Raw genomic sequence first — 23,223 nt, 5'->3', positions numbered from 1 at the left:
TTTGAAAGTGGCCAAATTTGTAAATCCTAGGGCTAAGGAGAAGGGATGGATGACAGTGCTAAACTCCTCCAGAGGAAAAACCAACATTTTCAAAAGGGGAACACGGGGGTAAAGGAAAGAAGCAGTCATCACATTAAGAGTTAGATATGGAAGTATAACAGGACGAAGACCAGTGCTGAGTTCCAGAAAATAAGGGAGATAGGTGTAATTGAAGACCTGGTCAGAACTGGAGTAAATCTAGGAGAAGGTGAAGAGTTTATTTCACCTCAACTCCAAAAATTGGAAATCTGATTTAGTGCATAAAAGAGTGTTAATGATGATAAATTAGTATCAAACATAAAGGGACCTAAATTTGGTTAGTCAACTGATGGAAGCAACTGGCAGGTAATGTCCGATTGTATAGAGATATTTGTACACTTATTTTTCATCTGCGTACATTTGCTTAATTTTGATGTTCAGTTCATTCTCATTTTCATGAACTTTATTTTGATTTCCAATTTAGGAATCTGTCTAATTTAGATAATTTAAACTCATTATTTGTGTGACTTACTGCTGTAGCTTGTCTGTTGTCCTCACGGGAAGGCTGAGAATCGAGGGATGATCCAAGCCAACCAAAATTCTTAAGGTCATGGTACAACAAGCTCTGCTGATTTCCTGTGGAGCGAATAAAAAGTCAAATTTTTTGTATTTTGAAAAGACGAATGTTGATAGGATCGACAACTTATGCCACACTTCTAGTCCATGCTGTTGGGTGTGGATGTGCATTGGTCTACTTAGTTGGTTTTCCCCTCCTCATTTAATTTTGATAAGTAACTCCTTAATACATATACGTAGTGCATATTGAAATGGAAATTTTCCTATACTTTTAAAAAATTACTAGAGATATTTAGATACAAATGCAATCAACCTCTATTCTTCTTCAGTTTTTTAAGGTACAGTATAATTAAAAAAGATGTTATTTAAAGACTTTAGATTATTGGGTTACGACCCGAAAGATTTATTTTATAAAGTGTGAAAATTTTCTGTCTGTGCAAATATTTGCTAGCACTTTTTTATATATGAATATTTGAGGGATATTTTCTGCAATGTAAACATGCAACGGCAGTTTTCTGTACTGTACTGTATAAACATGTGAATGTCATATCTTATATCATAGAGACGTTTCAAGATCATATTTGATGTGGTGTGAATATTTGAAGGGCATAAATATCTAAAGTACTGTTAAGTTATTGGAAATGTGAACACATTGCAAAATCACCATTGAAATGTTTACACAGTATAGAAACTACGTTAGGTTATTCATGAAACTGAGATAAAATAAAAAAACTAAATTGTAACAATTCCCACCTGTTTGATCAATTCGTAGTTCTTGACATGGGGTTTTATCTTTTTGCAGGTCGCATTTAAAGATGACTCCAGGCTCTGTTATTTGAGTTGGTATGTACATACTGGAGTTAGCCCTGGGTGCGCCAACAACCAGCCTGAACAGCAAGTAAATATTTAAAAGGATTTTAGTTGTTGAACTGAATGTTTGATTCATGGACAACAGAGTGACTGAAAGGAGAGTGAGGGATATTGTTAGTATCACATTGAGAGAGAGAGGATGAGGGTGAATATTTGGAATACTGCAACAGACTGTTTCTGTTCTATCCTGCTTTAGGATCAGCAGAACTAAAGCACAAATTACTTTTTTAAAGATACAGTATATACTGCATTATGAAATAAAAAGAAATAGAAAAAACTGGAGCAGTGACGAATGGTTTTGGGCAAAGCCTTATTGTAGGTTGTGATAGCTAGAACAAGTTTGCATTGGTAATTAAAACGTTATGGAAGACTGGATAACTGGAATAATACCAAGGGTTAGATGTATGACATTTTAATAGTTGTAAGAAACAGGGACATTAAGATATATAGCAATGCCTTCCTCATATTAAGCTTTAACTTTTGGCATGACAGAATAGAGCATGATGATGGGGATTGAACGAATACAGACAGTCCCCAGGTTATGTTAGGTTCGGGTTACGTCGTTCCGGAGTTATGGTGCTTCCTTCATGGCGCTGTTAACCACAATTTTTCAGTGCCATAAGTGGATTTACAGTGCCATTATCTGCTTTACAGCACTGTGACCTGGACTTGCGGTTCTTATGGCCGTGTCGCAGCACTGTAAGTGCTATTTATTCCCATTATACGTAATTATGATGATTCAGGTTTAGGCGATTTTCGGCTTACAGCGCCCTGCTAGGATTGGAATCCTCGCCGTAACCTGGGGACTGCCTGTTGGAAGGGACGAGTGGTGGAGAGAAACTTAACCACACTAGAGGAGATAAGATTTTGAATAGACTAACTTGCTAGTTTGGGGTCACTTACCAGTTGGAATTGCTGAGAGCATTCCTCTGCAGAGCCACTGAGAATCCAAAGTAAGACTGGCGGCCTGTGTTTAGCTGGTTAACCGTTGGATCAGTGAAAATCTGGGCAGATTCTGGCTCAAGGTTGAAGGCCAAAGTTGTGCTTGATATGCTCAGCCAAGTTATGATCCATGATGCTGGAAGCAGAAATACTGAGCCACAGAGGCCCGTCATTTGTGTCATATCTTCTGCGTGACAGTGGGTGTTTCTAATCAAAAAAAGAAAAGAGGAGAGATCATTAACATATCTGGTACCTGTTTGAGTATTTTGAGACTTAATGAAAGACTTATTTTTTAATCCATATCAATAAATAATTAGTGTATGGTATTTATACTGTGAGGACTGGAATCAGACAAGGAGAAAGCTCGAACAAACTTTATTGAATGTTGTTGTTTTTTGATTAAACTGACCTTGCGTCAGCACGGGCTCTTGCTCACCAGTGTGAACGGAAACGTAGTGTCCGTCACGCACACACATACAAAAGGGGATGAGCCCCGCTGTGATTGTGTTTTTTTGCAGCTGAAAATATACATATATCTTCGTGCAGAGAGTACATTTTTACATGTTATATATATTGGTGGATAGTTCATGAAATGCTTTAGATTTTAGTATATGGTATAAAAATATATACAGAGGAAGTATGGACATTTGGCGAAATGCCGTCCTTACAATACACAGTATACATGACTTTGTTTATATATAGTATGCATTATAGTAGTGCTAGGTGTACGAGTGTCGTTCATTACAAGTGTATGAGGGATGTTTGTACACTAAAGTTGCAAAAATCGTCCCAGTTCACGAAGTTCACTCTAGAGTACAACTGCTTGTTGGAAACCTGTATAAGTAGGCGCGTGGGCTCTGCATGGTGAGAACAGAAAACAAAGGCGACCTAGGTCAGTTTGGGATTATATCTCACCCACTGGCTTCTTTGGTTTCTTAAAGTAAAATATAACCCATCATGGTTCTTAAGAAAGTTCACTGAAAGGATGAATTTGAGAAGAAAATTGTGAGGATTATGATAGGTCTGAAATGAGAGGGGTATTGTTAAACACGAAGATTGCATGAATATGGCTGATCTCGCAAGGATGTATGGGAAGTCAGTATTGGCAGTCAGTACCACAGGTAGTAAGAAGAACGAAATCAAGTGCTAATGCAACAAAAGGTGTAATAGTGATAACGGTGCAAAGAACATTTGATGATGTTGAAAAGTTATCGTTAATTTGGATATGAGATATACAAAGCCAGTGTCAGTATTTCCAGGGTCATCATTTGAAAAAAAGCAAGGCATTTGGTCGCTGATCTTATAAGGAAACCCATAAAATGAGTTGTATGACGTGGAATTGTTTGAGGCAAGGAGAGGATGGTTTGATAGATTTAAAAAGAAAAAAAGTACTGGTAATGATAACGCTGTGAGGCATGGGTAGACTGCTAGCTCATATAAGCAGAAAAATTTGTTGTAGATTAAAAAAATGTGGAGGATGAGGAATAGTACCTATCCTAACAAGTTTTCAATTGTGCTACGACTGGCCTCATCCAGAAAAAGTACAAGAAGGACATACATTACCCACGAGGAGAAGGTATTGCCGGGGCACAGACTATGAAATATAAGCTAATTCTTTTGTTGTATGGCAGTGCAAGTGCTGACTCAAAAATTAATCCCGTGCTTGTGTCACTCTGGAAACCCAAGTACAGAAAAACTTGTTGGATGTTATGTAGTGGGCTAAAAGTAAGAGTTTTTTTTATTGCTGACGAGAAATATCTGCAGGAGAGAGGTTTGCCACTCCAGGTTGTGCTAGTCCACAATAATGCTCATGCACATTATCCAGCCTTGGAGGATACATTATTGGAGGAGTTCTGGTTTACCCAATCAAATTCCTTCCTCCCAACGCCACTCCACTCCTCCAGCCCATGGAATCAGCAAGTCCTATCCAATTTCAAGAAACTTTCTAGCAAATCTCTTTAACAAAGGTGTTTCGAAGTGACATCAGACACAGAGCTCACCCTCAGAGAGTTCTGGAAAGATTATTGTTCTGATACGGTATACAAACTCTTGGTCCTTTACAATAGGAAGGTACTTAGCGGCAGCTGAACCGGTCGTAAGCTTTTCAAACAAGGGGTTCGGTAGTTAACTACTTGGCTGGCTGTTAGCGGTACGCTCAGCTGCGAGGCGAGGAGTCACTTTGCTTTCGGCCGCGCTCGTGGATGGACGTGCTGCTCCTCGTCTCTCTGCCCGCTTCTGTCGTATGCTTGGTTTTCTTCACTGGGTGAAGACTTTCTCACTTTTGCTTTTACTTGTGTATGTTGCAAGTACAAAAGTAAGTGCGTGTCTGTTTTGGTTTTCATTTTTATAATGGAAATTATGCAACAAGAGCCGGAGAAACCCCCCCGCCCCCCCCATCAACTGTAGACCATGCCCGGGTATTGGGGGCCGTAAGTGTGGGGCTTTCCGCTCTTCTGTGGAGGTAGATCCTCATGATTTTTGTGCTCGGTGTAGAGGGCGTGAATGCTCTCGCACTGAGACTTGTGATACTTGTATCTTTTGGTCGGAGGGGCAGTGGGAACGCTACAGGGGGAGGAAGAAGCTGTGGAAGCTGGCTAAGGAGTCGTCAGAGGACTCCCCGGCTACGCCCTTGGTAACCGATTTGTCTTCCTCCTTTCTCCCTCCGGCTCAGCTCCCTCGTATGGCTCCTTCCCCTTCGGGGGAGGTTTCTCGCTCCCTCTCCTCCCTCGATCAGTCGAGTGTAGAGGAGGGGACGAGATGACATCCAGTTGTACTCGGGGTCCTCCGTTCTCTCGGGCTGGGAACTATCCCCCCCTGGGCGAGGGGGGACCCCCCCCCCACTAATCTACCCGACCTTTCCTCCCTCAGACTTGCTGACCACGGGTGACGATCTTGGTAGGGCCTGGTACTCACTGGGGCTGCAAGGGACACCGATGGTTACTCAAGGGCCTACTACCACGACAGTATCCACGCCGGGCTACGCTGCTCCGCCTCTCCTGGTGTATACGCAGTACGTATCCACGGTGACCCCGACAGCCACTGTGCAGGCTCCGCTGCCAGAGGTTTCCTTGCCTGTTGCTACGCTGCCTCCTGGTTTTCCCGCTCCTGCCGCAGCCCCGGACTTCTGGTGTCCCAAGAGCTCACCGCTAGACCTACCTCCGGTGCAGAGGATGCTGCCGGTTCCTGCTCCCCCTCCTGTTTCTGATTTGGTTGCTGCTCCAGCCAGATTGTATGCGCAAGTGGTAGGAGGAGAACAGGAGGGGTTTGTCGTGGTTCCTCCTGTGGATCGCCGCTCCCACCCTCTGCCGCCCAAATAGGTTAACCCGGAGCTAGCCAGGCTAACTCCGGGGGTGTCTCTGCCGCAGCCTCGCAGCAGGAGGCACTTGCCTTGAAGTCTACCGCAATGGCAGCCTTCCAAGCAGTCTCATGGCTCGACCTGTGGTCCCTCACAGTGTCGAAAACCGCATCCTCCTTAGGGAACATCACTCCTGAAGGGGACCTGGCTTTCGTGAGACTATGCCAGTCTTGGGGTAGGGCTATCGCCTACCTGGCCCACCAGATGGCCAACCTGTGGGCCAACCTGGTTCTCCTGCGTAGAGACGCTGTTTTCACCCGAGTGACCAGGGCAGCCGGCCGTGAGGCGGCTCTGGGTCTTCGTAACGGACCGGTGCGGAGCTGCTGCTCTCTCTTCCCAGGAGAGATGATGGACGCTGAGGTGCTGAGGTGGAAAGACGGCGCACTGACGACAGTGACTGTTTAGGACACCGGGCAGTCTCAAAGGCTTCTGGGCAGCCTTGAGTTACTGCGGCCAAACCTAAGAGTTTGGTTAGCGCTTCCTCTGCGGCCAAGACGATCGCATCGTCGAAGCCCAAAGGAAAGGCTCTGCCTTCAACTTATTCTAGGGGCGACCGTCACCAGCCCTCCTCCTCACGAGGGGGGGCGGGTAAGAAGAAGTCAAAGAGAGGTGGGAAACGCTAGGGACGGCGTTTCCCCCTCACCTGCTGCCGGAAGTGGGGGAGTGCCTGGCGAGCCTTTGGGCAACATGGCAGCACTATGGTACGGAGACCTGGATAGTAAACGTCCTTCGGGAGGGATATTTACTACCCTTCGAGTCTCGGCAACCCCTCACCTCCAATCCGGTCCATCTCCAAACCTACGTTCCTGGCTCGACCAAGGACGTGATGCTTCGGCAGGAAGTAGAAGCCATGCTGAGCAAACGAGCTGTGGAGATCATTCAGGATCAGTTGCCGGGCTTCTACAGCCGCCTCTTCCTTGTGGAGAAGTCTTCGGGGGGCTGGCGCCCGGTGATAGATCTCTCTCCCTTGAACCGATTCATTCGCCAGACTCGGTTCACGATGGAAACAGCACGTTCGGTGCTCGATTCCATCAGGGAGAACGACTTCATGCTTTCTGTGGATTTGAAGGACTGGTATTTCCAGATACCCGTCCATCAATCCTCCAGGAAGTACCTCCGCTTCATCCTCAACGGGATGGTGTACCAGTTCAGGGCACTTTGTTTCGGTCTCTCAACCGCTCCACAGGTGTTCACACGAGTGTTCATGCTGGTGTCGGCTTGGGCCCACTCGTTAGGGATATGTCTCTTGAGGTATCTCGACGATTGGTTAGTCCTGGCAGTTGCTGCAGGACAGAGATTGACTCCTCGAATTCTGCCGCGATCTGGGAATCGTTGTGAATCACGAGAAGTCAGAGCTCGAACCCAAGCAGAGGATGAAGTACCTGGGCATGCTGATCGATGCGGCAGCAGGGCGAGTCTTCCCCGCAGATTTGCGGATCAGCAGGTCCAGGGAGGCAGTAAGACACTTCCTGTCTCGACAGGAGCAACCGGCTCAGCAGTGGCAAGTCGTGATCAGCCACCTGTCGTCTCTCGAGAAGCTAGTCCCTCACGGGTGTCTTCACCTGCTGTCTCTTCAGTGGAGACTAAAGGAGTGTTGGTCACAGGCAAGGGATTCTCCCTTCTTCCCCGTGTCCCTCACAGAGGAGGTGAGGCAGGACCTAGCCTGGTGGCTGGACAACAGGAACCTCGTAAGAGGAGTGCCTCTTTGCACTCCCCCCCCGGAGATGCTGCTCTTCTCGAACGCATCGACCGAGGGATGGGGCGCACACCTGGAGGAGTTGCTGACTGCAGGTGTGTGGGACCATCGCGACAAGCACCTTCACATCAACGTCCTGGAGCTCAAGGCAGCATTCCTCGCTCTCCAAGAGTCCCGGGACCGTCTGGTGGGACACTCGGTGGTGTTGATGTGCAACAGCACCACAGTAGTGGCATACGTCAACAAGCAAGGGGGCCTAGTGTCCCTCCCGCTGCACCAGTTGACGTTGCAGGTGCACGAGTGGACCGCGGCTCACTCAGTAGAGTTGTCGGTTCGCTACATTCCAGGCAAGAGGAATGTGGTAGCCGACAAGCTCAGTCGTCGGGATCAGGTGATAGGAACCGAGTGGTCCCTTCATCCAGACGTGGCGGAAAGGCTCTTCAACCTGTGGGGGCACCCAGTCATAGATCTATTCGCCACCCGGCACAACAGAAAACTCCAGGTTTTCTACTCGATCGTGCTGGACCCATGGGCAACCGCAGAGGACGCCCTTCAGCATCCGTGGGACAACCTCTTCGTCTATGCCTTTCCCCCGTTCTGTCTGATTCGCAAAGTGATCAGCAGGGCACTGATCACTGCGAACCTTCGGATGATCCTGGTGGTGCCCAAACGACCTCAAGCCATTTGGTATCCGGACCTGCTGGCTCTGCTTGCCGGAGCACCGAGAGAGATTCCCCCCTGGCACAACCTTCTGTGCCAGCCACACGTAGAATGGTACCATCGATCCGTCGAGTCCCTGTGTCTTCACGGCTGACTTCTATCCACCATCTCTTGCGAGCGAGGCAGGGCTTTTCTTCGCAGCGAAGCGACTAGATGGCCGGATTACCTTCGAACAGTTTCCCCCTCTGCGGCTGTGTACCAGGGAAAGTGGTCCGTCTTCTGTGGTTGGTGCCTCTCTTCAGCAGGTAGCGGATTTCCTTGTCATTCTTCGCCGAGAGAAGCTCCTCTACGTCTCTGCAATTAAGGGCTACAGAGTCGCCCTGGCCTTAGTCTGAAGAGAACTCGGCACCTCAGGCCTAAGTGTCGACGCCTCTTCGTTAGCACCGGGGTTACCAAGAAGAGGTTTCCAAGAACACACTTTCTTTCTGGTTGCGTGAGATGATCAGGAGGGCTTACAAGACATCTGACAGTGACGACACCTGTACCCTGCGTCCGAGAGCCCACGAAGTCAGAGGCATTGGTCCAACCCTTGTGGTCCGCAAGAACTTCTCCCTGGCGCAGGTTCTGAAGGCAGGGGTTTGGGCCAACCAGACCACCTTCACTTCTTTTTACCTTTGGGATATCACCCACAGGTCCTTGGACACCTTTTCCTTGGGACCCGTGGTGGCTGCTCAACAAGTTATGTAGTCTACCCAGCACCCGAGTGGACAGAACAGCATCGCTTCCTTGTGTGACTGTATGTATGGACGAGCGAAAGAGAGTGAGACTGGCTTCTCTTCCTCCTTCATTCTTCCCTCTACCTTTGGGCAGAGGGCCACGGTCGTCACTACGCTGAACAGGAGGCCGATGCAGGTAAGCTACACAACCGAGCCCCATTCTATCCCTTTCAGTAGGGATAGAAGTGTTTATCCACCACTCCCGACAAGGGGGGGAGTGGAAACCAACAAGAGACAAACCCATAACTTTACTATGGCTCTTGAAGTAGGAACTAGTACTTGCTTTTGTTAATTATAAGAGGTACGCTTGCCTCCCTCTTATAATTTGGTCCAGAAGTCTGTCCTCTGATCCTGCGGTGCACACCCCAATCAGCTGGGCAGAGGCTAGGATCCCTCCCTCTGCTCTTACGACCAGGGAGGGAATCCAAGGTAGGACGAACACCAGTCGGTTCATAAGACTCAGATTCCACCCACCAATAAGTGAGTCTTCCTATTGTAAAGGACCGAGGGTTTGTATACCGTTTCGGAACACAAAACAAATTGTCGAAAATTGTATTTTTCCTAACTATACAAACCTGAGGTCCTTTACATATAGTCCCACCTCATGCCACCCCTCACTCTGCGTTTCCTGGGTCTCAAGCAAAGTGACTCCTCGCTTCGCAGCCGAGCATACCGCTAACTGCTGGACAAGTAGTTAACTACCGAACCCCTTGTTCAAAAAGCTTACGACCAGTTCAGCTGCCGCTAAGTACCTTCCTATTGTAAAGGACCTCAGGTTTGTATAGTTAGGAAAAATACGATTTTCGACAAATTGTTATTTTTCACAATCTGAATTATCTAAATCTCATAGACTTAGATATTCATCGGACTGTGTACTTTACCAAAAACAAAGTATGGTCAGATTGTGTTCCAGAGGGGGCTTATTTAAAGGGTTTGAGCCTGAACATGCTGTGCCTTCTGTTGGGGAAACTGGTGGTGATGTGGAGGAGTTGGTGGAAGAACATGGTGCTGATATCTACTGAAGAACCCTAGGTCTTCACAAGGAACAGGTAACAACAAATGGGTGAGGAAATCTCCTCAGAGGGGGAGGAGGCATGGGTGGATACCCCCTCCTTTTTGATTAAGCAAATATGAGGGACATGGGAGGACTTGCAAAAATTTACCAAAAATTATCATCCCAATAAACTTGTAGCAAGCCATACCATATTTTTAAATGACAGTATGATATCTCGCTTCAGGCAAATTTTAAAATGCTGACAAACAAAAGTGTCTTTGAACAGGTTGTTAGTGAGGCAGACACCCAGCGGACCACAACCAAAGTGACCTAGAAGACAGAGTACCCCAGAAAGTCGGTATGTACTTGAAGTGGTGAGATCCCTTCCAAATAATAACCCTGCTCTTCCTCATTGTTTGCTGTACACCAACAGGAGTCCTCAGTAAAGGTAAAGTGAAATGAACATTATTCTTTCATTCTCTTTATCTGTCTTTTATGTTTATTCCTTGTTTTCTGTATTATTATTCTGTATATTTACATTAATATTTCTAAGGGTGTGGAATGTATTGATTGGCTTTACCATATTACTCATTGGAGAGTTTACTGTAGTTTGTGAATAGGTGATTTATAATGTACTTTTTGGAGTGAATTATTTATTTATTTTCAGACGCTGCCATTCTACCTGTTACACTTTTAGTTAAGCGTGAGAAAATGTGAGGTAGTACCAACGTACTATTTTTGGAGTAGTGTCGATAAAGACATTTATGAAACCTAGTATATAGTAATATGACATACTTGTTTCCAAAGTCAGGTCATGGAGGCAGATGAGCTAAAGGAAAAATGAAGTACTTTGAATGTGACTCCGAGGGTGTGACCATAGATGTGCTAAAGATATTTAATGCACTTATCATGAAGAGTAACATTTTTTATTCTCAAGGAGAAATCATTTATTTTTCCCTGCATTCACCTTAGTCCCATCTCCCATTTTGTGTCAGCCACTCGAGTCTTCCTTTTCCACTGAATTTCAGTTTGGGGTCCTTCATACTCTCTTATAAGTATAGATCTTTTAGTAATGATTAATCAATAATGCAAATTTTGTGACTGGAGAAACCATTCTACATGTGATTTTTAAAGATAACAATACAAAGGGTCAGAAATGTTATCCAATATTTCTATCGTATGACAATGATTGGTCATCTTGTAAATCTTCCCTCATATTTTAGTAAATACTGCATGGCGTGCCTTTGTCATTAGCTTCCATATGATTCACCTAAGTGTTGTTGACAGATCTTGGGCTGTGTAGCCTAGCATTCACAACACCGTAACCTTTCAAAATCCTGGGTTCAGTCCCCTTAACTTGTAAATTCTAAAATACACTGTCTCTACACACCTTGTTTTAAATAATTTGTTTTCTTAGTTTTAGAAGTCAGCTGTGTGTCATCTGTTATCTGCTCTCAATTATTCTGACTTTCTTTACTCTTTCATATCATTTCATGTGACCTTTCTGTTCTGGGGAAGCTTTATAGGCAAGTTCATGGGCTTTTTGTCCGTTTGGTATGAATATTTTCTCAGTAATGATAATAATAAACCTGTCGGAATTTCTGAAACATTAAAGATAACTTCATGCCTTCAGAGAGTGAGGAAAGAAACAGAAAAGTTAAGGAAAAATCTAAAAAATTTGTAAATTTTGTATTCCGTTTTGCATTGCTAAAATATTAGTGGTAACTATGGGACAGATGGAAATCTCCTACCCAAAGTGCGCAAGGACTTCACTCAAGGTTTATTGGCCAAAATAAGTAAACAGTCCTTTCAGGTTTTACCCGTCTAAGGTGGGAAGATTTTTTTTCTGTTGTTCACTGGTTAGGGCTGCCTAGTGGCACAAGTGTCGTTGTCCAATAGTTTCCTAATTTTCGATGTCTTTCAAATTTTCAGCGTCACTCAAGGTTCAAGTCAGAGGGAAAAACGCGGAAACAGTGACTGTATAACGTCACATTAATAATAATAATAATAATAATAATAATAACCGAAGCCCTGTCTCGCCGAGGTGTGTAAATGACAGTCATTAAGATATTAAGGTCGGATTCTTCGAAGGTGTGTGTACGTTACAGGATATCAGGTGTTTGCGTAGTGACGTCACTTCCCGTGGAGTATATGGCCGCAACCCTTCGCATAAATTTCTTGTGAGTGTCGCGTATAATTCGAGCTTCCCACCTAGAATAAGAATTTTTCGGTTTAATTGTCTCTTCTTAAAGGGGCTCGAAAGAATGTGAAAGATGGCGATACTTTGTGATCTCTGCCTCTTGGAGTTCGTCTGGGTCTTTTTCGTCTTCATTTATTTAAAAATAATCAATTTTCTACGACTCGTTACTGAAAGCATAAATGTGGGGAGCGATATTTGTCATTTGCTCCCTCTGAGTCAAACGGCATATTCAATTAAAGACTTTTTATTAGCTGTAACCAAATAAATATTGGCCTTCCCCACTTGTGAGTTCTCAGCGCCAGTTGTTTACGAGTTTGTGCGCACGCGCATATCGATCGTACACAAACAAACAACGCAAGCAACCACAAGCAGGCACCCAAAACGTCTAGACTGATTATGATAACTATTACAACAATATTTCTCTAAAATAATGCAAACGAATATGATAACTATTATAAGAAGATTTCTCTAAATTAACGCAAAAGAATATCACGTATTTTGACCTCTTCTCCTTTTGTTCTTTACTTTGTCCATCCCCTCCCTCCCTCGATCCCTCCCTTCCTAGGTCCTGTTTGTCGCGCTTCTACTGTTACAGGAGTTCATTTTAGCTTCGGAATTTTCTCACAATTTGGGCTTTCTCCGGTTTCCTATTCCACTTTTTTTTCTCTTATCGCTGCCCTGATTACAGGCCTCGTAGTGAAAACTATTTAAGTCTTTAAATAAAGTATTGCTGAAGTAATATGAAAAAATAACCAGTCAGAAAGCTGAAACAGAGAGAGAGAGAGAGAGAGAGAGAGAGAGAGAGAGAGAGAGAGAGAGAGAGAGAATCAATTGATTATTGTAGGTGCGATAGTATGGTAAGTGGCCAAAACAAAATCAGTTGGTAAATCCTTTCTACTTTAGGTTATCGTATGTTGGTTGAGCAATTCTCTAACTTGTTACTATTTTTAGTGATAGCCGTGATACTGGTAGTCATTGTAGTAGCCACCATTGATAGGTATAAAGAAGATAACTAGAACAGACTTTATTGTTGTGGGTATTTGGGAGTTAAAAGAGTTATGATCACTCAAAGAACTCGTAATATATTCAAACAATTTGACCAAGTACAAATCTCCTGTCGGGGAATATTAAAAGCAGCCCAGTGCGTGATTCACGCTGAACTAAATGGCCAAACAGAAGAAGAAGAAGAAGAAGAAAAGTAGTCACTTTGCTAGTGTTTGGGTTTGCTAAGTTAAATGTGAGTCTCTGGCACGCTTGTCTCATCTTGGCCGTATTGTGTTAACAGTTTGAAACAGCCATCTACGAAAATTTCGACGTTATTCAAGGTTTAAATCCGGAGGGGAGCGTGGAGATACGAGCAACAAAAATATGACTACACGCTAAGTGTAGAATAATGATATTAAATCACCATATAAATAATAATCATATTGTTATTGATGTTAGTGACATTAATGCTAAGAAATTAGATTTCTCTTTATAGTTTGTGTAATGAAAAATATACAGTTATATAGCAAAAATAAACTGTAGCATTACTACTAAAAGTGTTTAACGCAAGCAATGATGAGCACGGTCTACACCATTCAGGTGTTCGGAAGTCTTCGCTTTTGTCTTTTACACAGTAATGTAGTCTACTGTATAATTGTGGATCTTTATTACACAGAAAGTAATATATTAATATAATTTAGAGGATGGGCTACAAAGAACGCCCACTGTCATTCCCTGCTCACCTAAAGGAAATCCTGAAGATAGTCACGCTAATGACGTATCAATTCGCAGATTAGTGTGTGGGCACGTCCATTGCGACAGAATTTTAAAGTGGACGGTGTAGGTTTATAGGTGCGGTCGCCGTTATTAATGCCTTCAAGGATGTTCGAAGCCATTCATATACGTGTGGTTGCATACATCCACACACACACTTATATTTTTTTGAAATTTTTATCCCACCGTGATTTTTATACAATCATTAGGCTACAGATGTCGTTTAATACCCAATTCACGCTACTTCGGGAATATCCCCGAAGGGGAATTACCTCATCGGCCGGGGATTTTTAAGTGATAAATGGATTGGTAAGGAAGTGTCTCGAATACTGATACTGGACGCAGTACCTTCCACCTCAAAATTCCTCTTCGGGAATATTCCCGAAATAACGTGAATTGGGCTATTAAACGACATTTGTTTCTTAATGATTGTATATAAATCACGGTGATGGGCTCATTAAACGACACTTTGTTTCTTAATGATTGGTATATAAATCACGGTGTGATAAATTGTGTTAACATATATATATATATATATATATATATATATTATTAAGTATATATATATGGATATATATATTTGGATATCTATATATGGATATATATATATATAATATATATATACTATATATTATCTATATATATTTATATATATATATATATATATAGAGAGAGAGAGAGAGAGAGAGAGAGAGAGAATGGAAATAATATGGAAAGAGAAAAAGTAGAATAACAAGAGAAAGGAGAGAGAACAAGATGAAATGAAATAGAAAAAAAGAAATATGATGGCACGAACCATAAGAGAGAGAGAGAGAGAGAGATTGGGATGAAGCAGACTTACAGAAATGTAATGACGGTGAAGAGAAAATGACAGTTTTATATCCTGCTCCATCACCAGATCCTTGATGAGAAAAGATGGATAGATAGATAGGTAGAGATAGAGACAGAGAACGAGCATATTACCCAGATATGTGCATAAATGGCATCCTCATTACTCTTTCCTTACTCCGGACAAAGAACAAATCCATATTCATTCTGTTGGGGTTAAGGACCTTATTAAGACCCATTTGAAATTGCAACAAACTTCCATGGTTATATTCTTCTATTGAGTCTTGGGGCTGGTGTCAGGAGTCCTTTTTATATTTATTTTCTATACAGGGGAAGGAAGATAGGATCGGATGTGATTGTCATTTGATTCCTGAGCAAGTTGCTCATCTGAAACGATTGAAACGTTGCTGGTTCACCAGTCGCATGTCGGCAATTAGGCAGTGTAGGTAGTACTACAAAGACACTCTGTGCTGGTTTGAATTATTGCAAATTTAGAAATGATGGATGAGATGGAATTTGGTGTTCTGATTTCCCTTTTGATGCAGTTGTGCATAAGATACCACTAATTTTTTCTTAAGAAACATTGGGGAGTCACCCACAGAAGTGCGTTAGGTCTAGTCATGCTTTCCTTGAAACGCAGATTTGTCGGGTGTACTGCATAGACATGGTTGAAGTTCGAACATATGGCTGTTAACTCCCTATTTCTATGTCTTCATTTTCATCGATGCTACAAAGGAGAAATCGCGAACAATTCCTTTGTGAATGCTGGGAATCTTAGTGGCATTCAGGTTAATATTAGTCATAATCTGGTTCAGAAGGTGATAAGTCTGTGACTTACTGTGTGTTCTGCTGGACTGTAGCCTACTGCTCTATTCCTTCGGTTGTAATGGCTACTGGATATCATCTTCGAAACACAACTTTTGTTTTTAAAAATGTTGAGTATTTTACTAGGACACATGATAAACCGTGTTAGTGTATGTGACTACTTAGTCTTTTCTGAGGTTGAATTAATTTGTTTTTGTCCGTCTCAGTACCTTCGCCGTCAACACATTTTCAGAATATTTTATTTCTGTGATATTATATATATATATATTATATATATTAATAATAATATATATATGTAATATGTATATATATGTAATATGTTAATATATATATTATATATATATATTATATTATATATATATATATTATATATATATAAATGCCTGACAAAACCCCCACCGACAAAACACCCACAAGACAAAATCCCTACTAATAAATTACCTATCGTTATTCGAGAGTTATTTACAGTGGTTACAAGGTAACGATCTTGATTTATTAGTGGCTACTAACTAGCAAACTATCTGTAAATATTTATATTGATAATTCTCTTTTGGTAGTTATTTACAATGATTATAGGAAGCTGTAGGCTGAGAGCAAATGAACTTTTCTTTATTTGTTTGCTTATCATATAAGTCATCTGTAATAATAAAGGTGGAGAGAAACTGTACTATAAAGGTTATAGGTAAACTGAAAAATCCACCAATGCTGATACGAAGAGATGGGAATGTTCTAGAAGATCAGCGTTTGGATGTAACGGAAAAATAAAAACAAATTTAGAAATATCGGACGTCATTTCAAGTATAGAACATAATCAAGAGCAAGATGAAGGATCAGTGGAAGTACCAAAGATGCGTAACTCTCTATCAACAGGCCAAATCCACTAGAAGCGCCTCAGCGGCGTGGTTGGTATGGTATTAGCGTCCCACCTCGGTGGTCGCGGGTTCGATTCTCGGCCATTCCATTGAGGAGTGAGAGATGTGTATTTCTGGTGATAGAAGTTCACTCTCGACGTGGTTCGGAAGTCACGTAAAGCCGTTGGTCCCGTTGCTGAATAACCACTGGTTCCATGCAACGTAAAATCACCACCATACAAACAAATCCACTAGAGGAAATACTGGTCTCATTGTAGTTCAAAGAAAACTCCAAGAAGGACGCCCTAAGGAAGATGTTGCCAAAAATATGAAAATATACAAGTTCTGACTTCCTAATTTATTTATTTTAACAAAGGTTTTTACAAATCTAGATTGACATTGATATCTTTTGCGTAATAAATATTAAGAATATGTAAATTTTTGCCTTATAATATTTTGATCGAATGGTTTAAAAAAATCAGTAAACTTTGATAAATTTTTGGTTTTAATAAAAATTTAAAAATCAATGAATTTTGACTATAATCTTATTTTTTCATAAGGATTTTAAAAATCTGTAAATATTGCTGACTTTTGTTTTTAATAAAAGATTTAAGATTCAGTAAGTTTCTTTGATAAAATTTCTAAATATGTATAAAACTAGTCATTTCAATAAGATTTTTCTGAAAGATATGTAGGTGCTTTTGTAAGTGGGGGTTTTGTCGTGTGGGGGTTTTGTCGTGTTGGGGGTTTTGTCGCCCCACCTATATATATATATATATATATATATATATATATATATATATATATATATATATATATATATAATATTGCCAGGAGACGAGCATTGAAAGCACATTTCTCCTTGTAAACAAAAGAAAAAGATAATCTTCCATTAACTAAATTGATTGCTCCTACACTATAAAAGCAAATATTAACTTGGTTTTTGAAAATAATATCGCCGTTGGCATCGAATATTATCTTCACTTAGTTGTGCTGAATATTGGCCTATTTACAAAACGGCCGAGTTTACACTCCGGTAAAAGTGCTTTTATTTCCAGTGTTTAAATAGAAATATAATTTTTAAAAAGTGCGATACACGAAATGTCATTTTATCGTATTTCATTTGTCACGTAACACGCACAAACTTGAAGATTTAGTTTGCACAGGCGAAGGATTTACTATTAAAGTTTCCAGTTAATAATATAATAAATAAATAAACCATACTCGGAGCGGAAATAAACAGTAGATAACATTATAAAGAGAGAGGACGAGGATTATGAATACTCACTCAGGTGGCAGGTCCTAGCACTTGACACGATTACACAAATAGCACCATTCCATTAAAGCTACTGATTTGCCACTGATGGTGGAATGGTCACCTGGCACATTCACCGGACGCTACGGTGGTGACTCGAGTTGAGTTGCCAGTCGTTCTTTGGTTTTACATTGCGTAGTTTCACAGTTTTCTTTCGCCTTCCATAGTATTTAAAGTCATTGTTGAACTACAATAGAAATAGTTAAATGCACTCCAGCATTGCTAGTAATTGATGGAGCAACCAATCTGATAGTTTTCCGTTTCTGATCTGACTGTTCACAATTCATGGGCTCTAGAGTTACTACAGTTTTATTTTCCTCTCGTTTGGAGATTAGAGCGAACCGAGCGCTTAAATATGTATATGTGCGTCAGTTGATTATAGTTATTCTTCAGTTTCCGCTATCCCATTGTTATCAGAATCTTTGGGGCTTAAACTACGTAGAGTAATGGCATTTCTGATATCGCAAGACCAACGATGTATGTATAGGGGTCCCATTTAACAAATATATTCGATTTGTGACGCACTGAAGAATGTACTTAAAGCAAACCGTATCTTGTCTACCAAGCTTTGTATCTCATTCTTTTTAAGAATCCTCTCTTTCATCCACTTTTCTTTTTCTTCTAGCAAAGTATCTCTACTTTATGACAGCCTCCAGTTCCTTTTGCATATCTTCAATACGAAGAATTTCTTCTTTGAATAAGCCTCAGACTGCAAACTGTTCAGGCGTTCTAGGCTCTAGGTCTAGGGAATGACTTGCATTAAGTTTCCATGGTAACTCCTTGCCCTTATTATTTTCAGTTCCCTTCTCCTTTCGTTCAATTTCAGCATTCACTGTAAAACGGATTTTACCATTGCAGGGTAAACAGTTTAAGTGAAAGATGCAATAAATGCTCTCATATCAATATGGCGCATACACCAAAATTAACAATGATAACAGTAATAATAATGGTTACTACATTTAATTGCAATTCTCGTGAATATTTTTTGTATTGGAGACTCCTGATTTGCATGTCTGCAGCTTCAAATCTATAACTGAAAGATACGACACGTGATATGCTTTATGATGCACTCACACACACACTGCATTATATATAATAATGATAATAATATAAAGTGTTGTGATGATTTGTAGATATTCCTGTAACTGGTTTTATTTAATAAGAATTAAACTTGGTTACATTCAAGGCTTACCTACCAATCAGTGTCGTAGATTGAGAGTATGGCCTACATCATCTTGTAATACATAGCATTTCTTGGAGTTTGCAGCTGAATGAGGCTACAAACTCTAGTAATTTTATTAGCAGAAGTGATGTTGCAAAACTACAGCCTCATCTGTTGCACCTCCTGATCTATAAAAAAAATGGACAGGGGTAGAAATGGATAAGGGTAAAAATGGACAGGAGTAGAAATGGATAAGGGTAAAAATGGACAGGGGTAGAAATGGATAAGGGTAAAAATGGACAGGGGTAGAAATGGATAAGGGTAAAAATGGACAGGAGTAGAAATGGATAAGGGTAAAAATGGACAGGAGTAGAAATGGATAAGGGTAAAAATGGACAGGAGTAGAAATGGATAAGGGTAAAAATGGACAGGGGTAGAAATGGATAAGGGTAAAAATGGACAGGGGTAGAAATGGATAAGGGTAAAAATGGACAGGAGTAGAAATGGATAAGGGTAAAAATGGACAGGGGTAGAAATGGATAAGGGTAAAAATGGATAAGGGTAAAAATGGACAGGAGTAGAAATGGATAAGGGTAAAAATGGACAGGGGTAGAAATGGATAAGGGTAAAAATGGACAGGGGTAGAAATGGATAAGGGTAAAAATGGACAGGAGTAGAAATGGATAAGGGCTTGGTAAAAAAATGGACAGGTAGAAATTAAGATAAGAGTAAAATGGACAGAAGTAAGGGAAATGGTAAAAAGGTAAAAAAATGACAGGAGTAAAAATGGGGATAAGGTAAAAAATGGACAGGGAAGGGTAAAAAGAAATGGATAAGGTTAAAAATGACAGGGGTAGAAATGGAATAAGCTAAAATATGGGAAGGAGTAGAAAATGATAAGGGTAAAAAATGGACAGGGAGTAAAGAAAATGGATAAGAGTAAAAAATGGACAGGGAGTAGAAATAATGGATAAGGGTAAAAAATGGTGACCAGGGTGATACAAAAATTGGAAATAAGGGTAAAAATGGGACAGGGGTAAAAAGAAAATGGATAAGGGTAAAAATGGACAGGAGTTAGTAAATATGGTGTAATAATTGGGTAAATAAAAATGGGACAGGTAAAGGTAGAAATGGATTAAGGGTAAAAATGGATAAGGTAAAATGGACAGGGGAGTAGATAAATGGATAAGGTAAAAATGGACGAGGAGAAATGATAAGGGTAAAAATTGAACAGGGTAAAATTGGATAAGAGGTAAATACAGGGTATGAATGAATAAGGTTAAAAAAATACAGTGAATAAATGATTAGAAATGATAGGGTTAAAAATGGGAACTAGGAGGGTAGAACTGGTAAAGAGAGTAAAATAAATGGACAGGAAATAAAGTAGTAAAAGGATAAGGTAAAAATGACAGGGTAGAAATGGATAAGGGTAAAAAGACAGGAGTAGAAATGATAAGGGTAAAAATGACAGAGTTAGAAATGATTAAGGTTAAAAATTGACAAGGGTTAGAATTGATATAGAGTAGTAGATAATGAAAAAAAGATAAGGGTAATATGGACAGGATTAGAAATGGAAAATAGGTAAAAAGACAGGGGTAATAAATGGTAAAGGTAAAAATGGACGGGGTAGGAAATGGAAATAGGGTAAAAATGGAACAGGGGTAAAAGAAATGGATAAGGGGTAAAAAATGGGCAAAGGAGTGGAAATTAATAAGGGTAAAAATGGACAGGGAGTTAGAAAATGGAATTAAGGGTAAAAATGGACGGGGTAGAAATGGATAAGGGTAAGAAATGGACAGGGGTCGAAAGATTAAAGGTAAAAATGGACACGGGATAATAAACGGATAAAAAGGGTAAAAATGAACAACGGGTAAAAATTGATTAGGTAAAAATGGACCACGGGATATAAACGGATAAGGGTAAAAATGGTACAGGGGTAGAAATGGATAAGGGTGAAAAATGGATCAAGGAGTAGAAATGGGATAAGGGTAAAAAATGGGACAGGAGTAGTGAAATGGATAAGGGTAAAAATTGGACAGGGGTATAAATGGATAATGGGTTAAAAACAAATGGACTAGGAGTAGAAATGGATAAGGGTAAAAGATGGACAGGGGTAGAAATGGATAAGGGTAAAAATGGACCAGGGGTATAAATAGGATAAGGGTAAAAATGGACAGGGGTAGAAATAGATAAGGGTGTAAAATGGCACAGGAAGTAAAAGAAATGGTGATAAGGGTAAAAATGGTACAGGGGGTGTAAGAAATGGAATAAGGGTAAAAAGTGGAACAGGGGTAGAAATGGATAGGGTAAAAAAATGGACAGGGGGTAAGAAATGGATAAGGGTAAAAATGGACAGGATTAGAAAATTTGGATAATGGTAAAAATGGACAGGAGTATAAATGGATAATAAGGGTAAAAATGGACATGGGTTAAAAAAAAAGGACTAAATGGATAAGGGTGTAAAAATGGAAATAGGAGTAGAAATGGATAACGGGTAAAAATGGACAGGGGTGTAAAGAAATTGGATTTAATGGGTTGAAAAATGGACAGGGGTGAAGGAAATAAGGGTAAAAATGGATAACGGGTAAAAAATGGATAAGGGTAAGGTAAAAATTGGATAGGGTAAAAATGGTAGAAATGGATAGAGTGGTAAAAATACCGGACAGGTAGTAGAAATGGCTGAAGGGTAAAAATGGATAACGGGTAAAAAATGGGACAGGAGTATGAAATTGAAATAAGGTTAAAAATTGGACAGGAGAGTAGAAATGGATGAAGGGTAAAAATGGACAGGGTTAGAAAGAATGGATAAGGGTAAAAATGGTACAGGGTAGAAATGGAAATAAGGGTAAAAATTGGTTCAGGATCTAAATGGATAAGGGTAAAAATGGACAGGAGTATGGAATGGATAAGGGTAAAAATGGACAGGGGTAGAAATGGAATAAGGGTAAAAATGGACAAGGGGTAGAAACTGGATAAGGGTAAAAAATTGGATCGGGTAAAAATTGGACAGGAGTATAAATTGGATAAGGGTAAAAAATGGACAGGAGTATAAATGGTAATCAAGGTAAAAATGGACATGGTAGGGTTGAAATGGATAACGGGTTTAAAAAAATGGACAGGAGATAGAAATGGATAAGGTTAAAAATGGGACAGGAGTAGAAATGGATCAAGGGTAAAAATGGACCAGGGGTGGTAGAAACTGGATAAGGGTAAAAATGGACAGGGTAGGGTAGAAAATGGATAAGGGTAAAAATGGACAGGAGTTATAAATGGATAAGGGTAAAAATGGACAGGAGTAGAAATGGATAAGGGTAAAAATGGACAGGGGTAGAAATGGATAAGGGTAAAAATGGACAGGGGTAGAAATGAATTAGGGTAAAAAATGGACACGGGATATAAACGGATAAGGGTAAAAATGAACAAGGGGTAAAAATTGATTAGGGTAAAAATGGACAAGGGATAAAAATGGACAGGGGATTAAAATGGACAGGGGATAAAAATGGATAGGGATAAAAATGGACAGGGGGATTAAAATGGATAGGGGATAAAAACGGATAAGGGTAAAAATGAACAGGGGGTAAAAATGGATAAGGGTAATAATGGACAGAGGATTAAAATGGATAAGGGTAAAATATGGACACGGGTAGAAATGGATAAGTGTTAAAATGGATAGAGGATAAAATGAATATGGATAATAATTGATAGGGATAAAAATGGACAGGGATGATAATGGACAGTGGGGAAAACGGACAGGGAGTAAAAATGAACGGATAAAAATGTTCAGGGGGCAAACATGGACAAGGGGAAATGGACAGTGGAAAAATGGACGGGTAAAAATGGACATGGGAAAATGGAAAGAGGTTAAAAATGGACAGGGGGAAAATGGATAATGGTAAAAATGGACAGGGGTGAAAATAGATAGGGGTAAAGATGGCCAGGGGTAGAAATGGACTGGGATAATAATGGACAGAGGGAAAATTGACACGGGTAAAAATGGACAGGGAGGTAACGGAGGGGGGGAAAATGAAGTGGGAGTAAAAGTGGACAAGGGTAAAATAGTCAGGGGGAAAATGCACATGGGAAAATGGACGGGAAGTTTTGGATAGGGGGAAAATGAACAAGGGGAAACTTAGACAGAAGGAAATGGACAGGGGGAATTTTAGATAGGGAAAATGGACACAGAATTTTGGAGAGGGGGAAAATTGATGGGGGGAAAAATGGACAGGGAGAACTTTGGAGAGGGTGAAATGGACAGGGGGAATTTTAGACAGGGAGAACTTGGGGAGGGTGAAATGGAAAGGGAGAATTATAAAGTGAAATGGGGGGAAAAAGGGGAATGGTTTGGGAGATGGGAATTTTAGAACAGGGAGAAACTTTGGGAGAGGGGTTTTTGAAAG

General features: G+C 40.8%; 1 protein-coding gene and 1 long non-coding RNA gene across 2 annotated transcripts in view; one reads left to right on the top strand and one right to left on the bottom strand.

Annotated features, from left to right (window-relative positions):
- LOC135203123 (integrin alpha-PS4-like) overlaps window positions 1–17,752 on the bottom strand; it is a 158,694-nt gene extending 140,942 nt beyond the window's left edge. Inside the window, exons 1-4 of the mRNA XM_064232767.1 lie at window positions 17,638–17,752; window positions 2,368–2,613; window positions 1,348–1,481; window positions 551–654 (exon numbers count right to left, since the gene is read on the bottom strand). Of these exons, the coding sequence (XP_064088837.1) occupies window positions 551–654; window positions 1,348–1,481; window positions 2,368–2,588 (459 nt within the window). The 5' untranslated portion in view covers window positions 2,589–2,613; window positions 17,638–17,752. The remainder of the gene's footprint in view (window positions 1–550; window positions 655–1,347; window positions 1,482–2,367; window positions 2,614–17,637) is intronic.
- LOC135203126 (uncharacterized) overlaps window positions 1,397–23,223 on the top strand; it is a 228,735-nt gene continuing 206,908 nt past the window's right edge. Inside the window, exons 1-2 of the long non-coding RNA XR_010311869.1 lie at window positions 1,397–1,492; window positions 10,174–10,335. This is a non-coding gene — a long non-coding RNA (uncharacterized LOC135203126). The remainder of the gene's footprint in view (window positions 1,493–10,173; window positions 10,336–23,223) is intronic.

This window comes from Macrobrachium nipponense, chromosome 33, assembly GCF_015104395.2.
Source record: "Macrobrachium nipponense isolate FS-2020 chromosome 33, ASM1510439v2, whole genome shotgun sequence".
In the NCBI taxonomy this organism is placed as follows: Eukaryota; Metazoa; Arthropoda; class Malacostraca; order Decapoda; family Palaemonidae; genus Macrobrachium; species Macrobrachium nipponense.
Note: the sequence above shows the minus strand (reverse complement) of the source record. Positions and strands in the feature narration are given on the sequence as shown.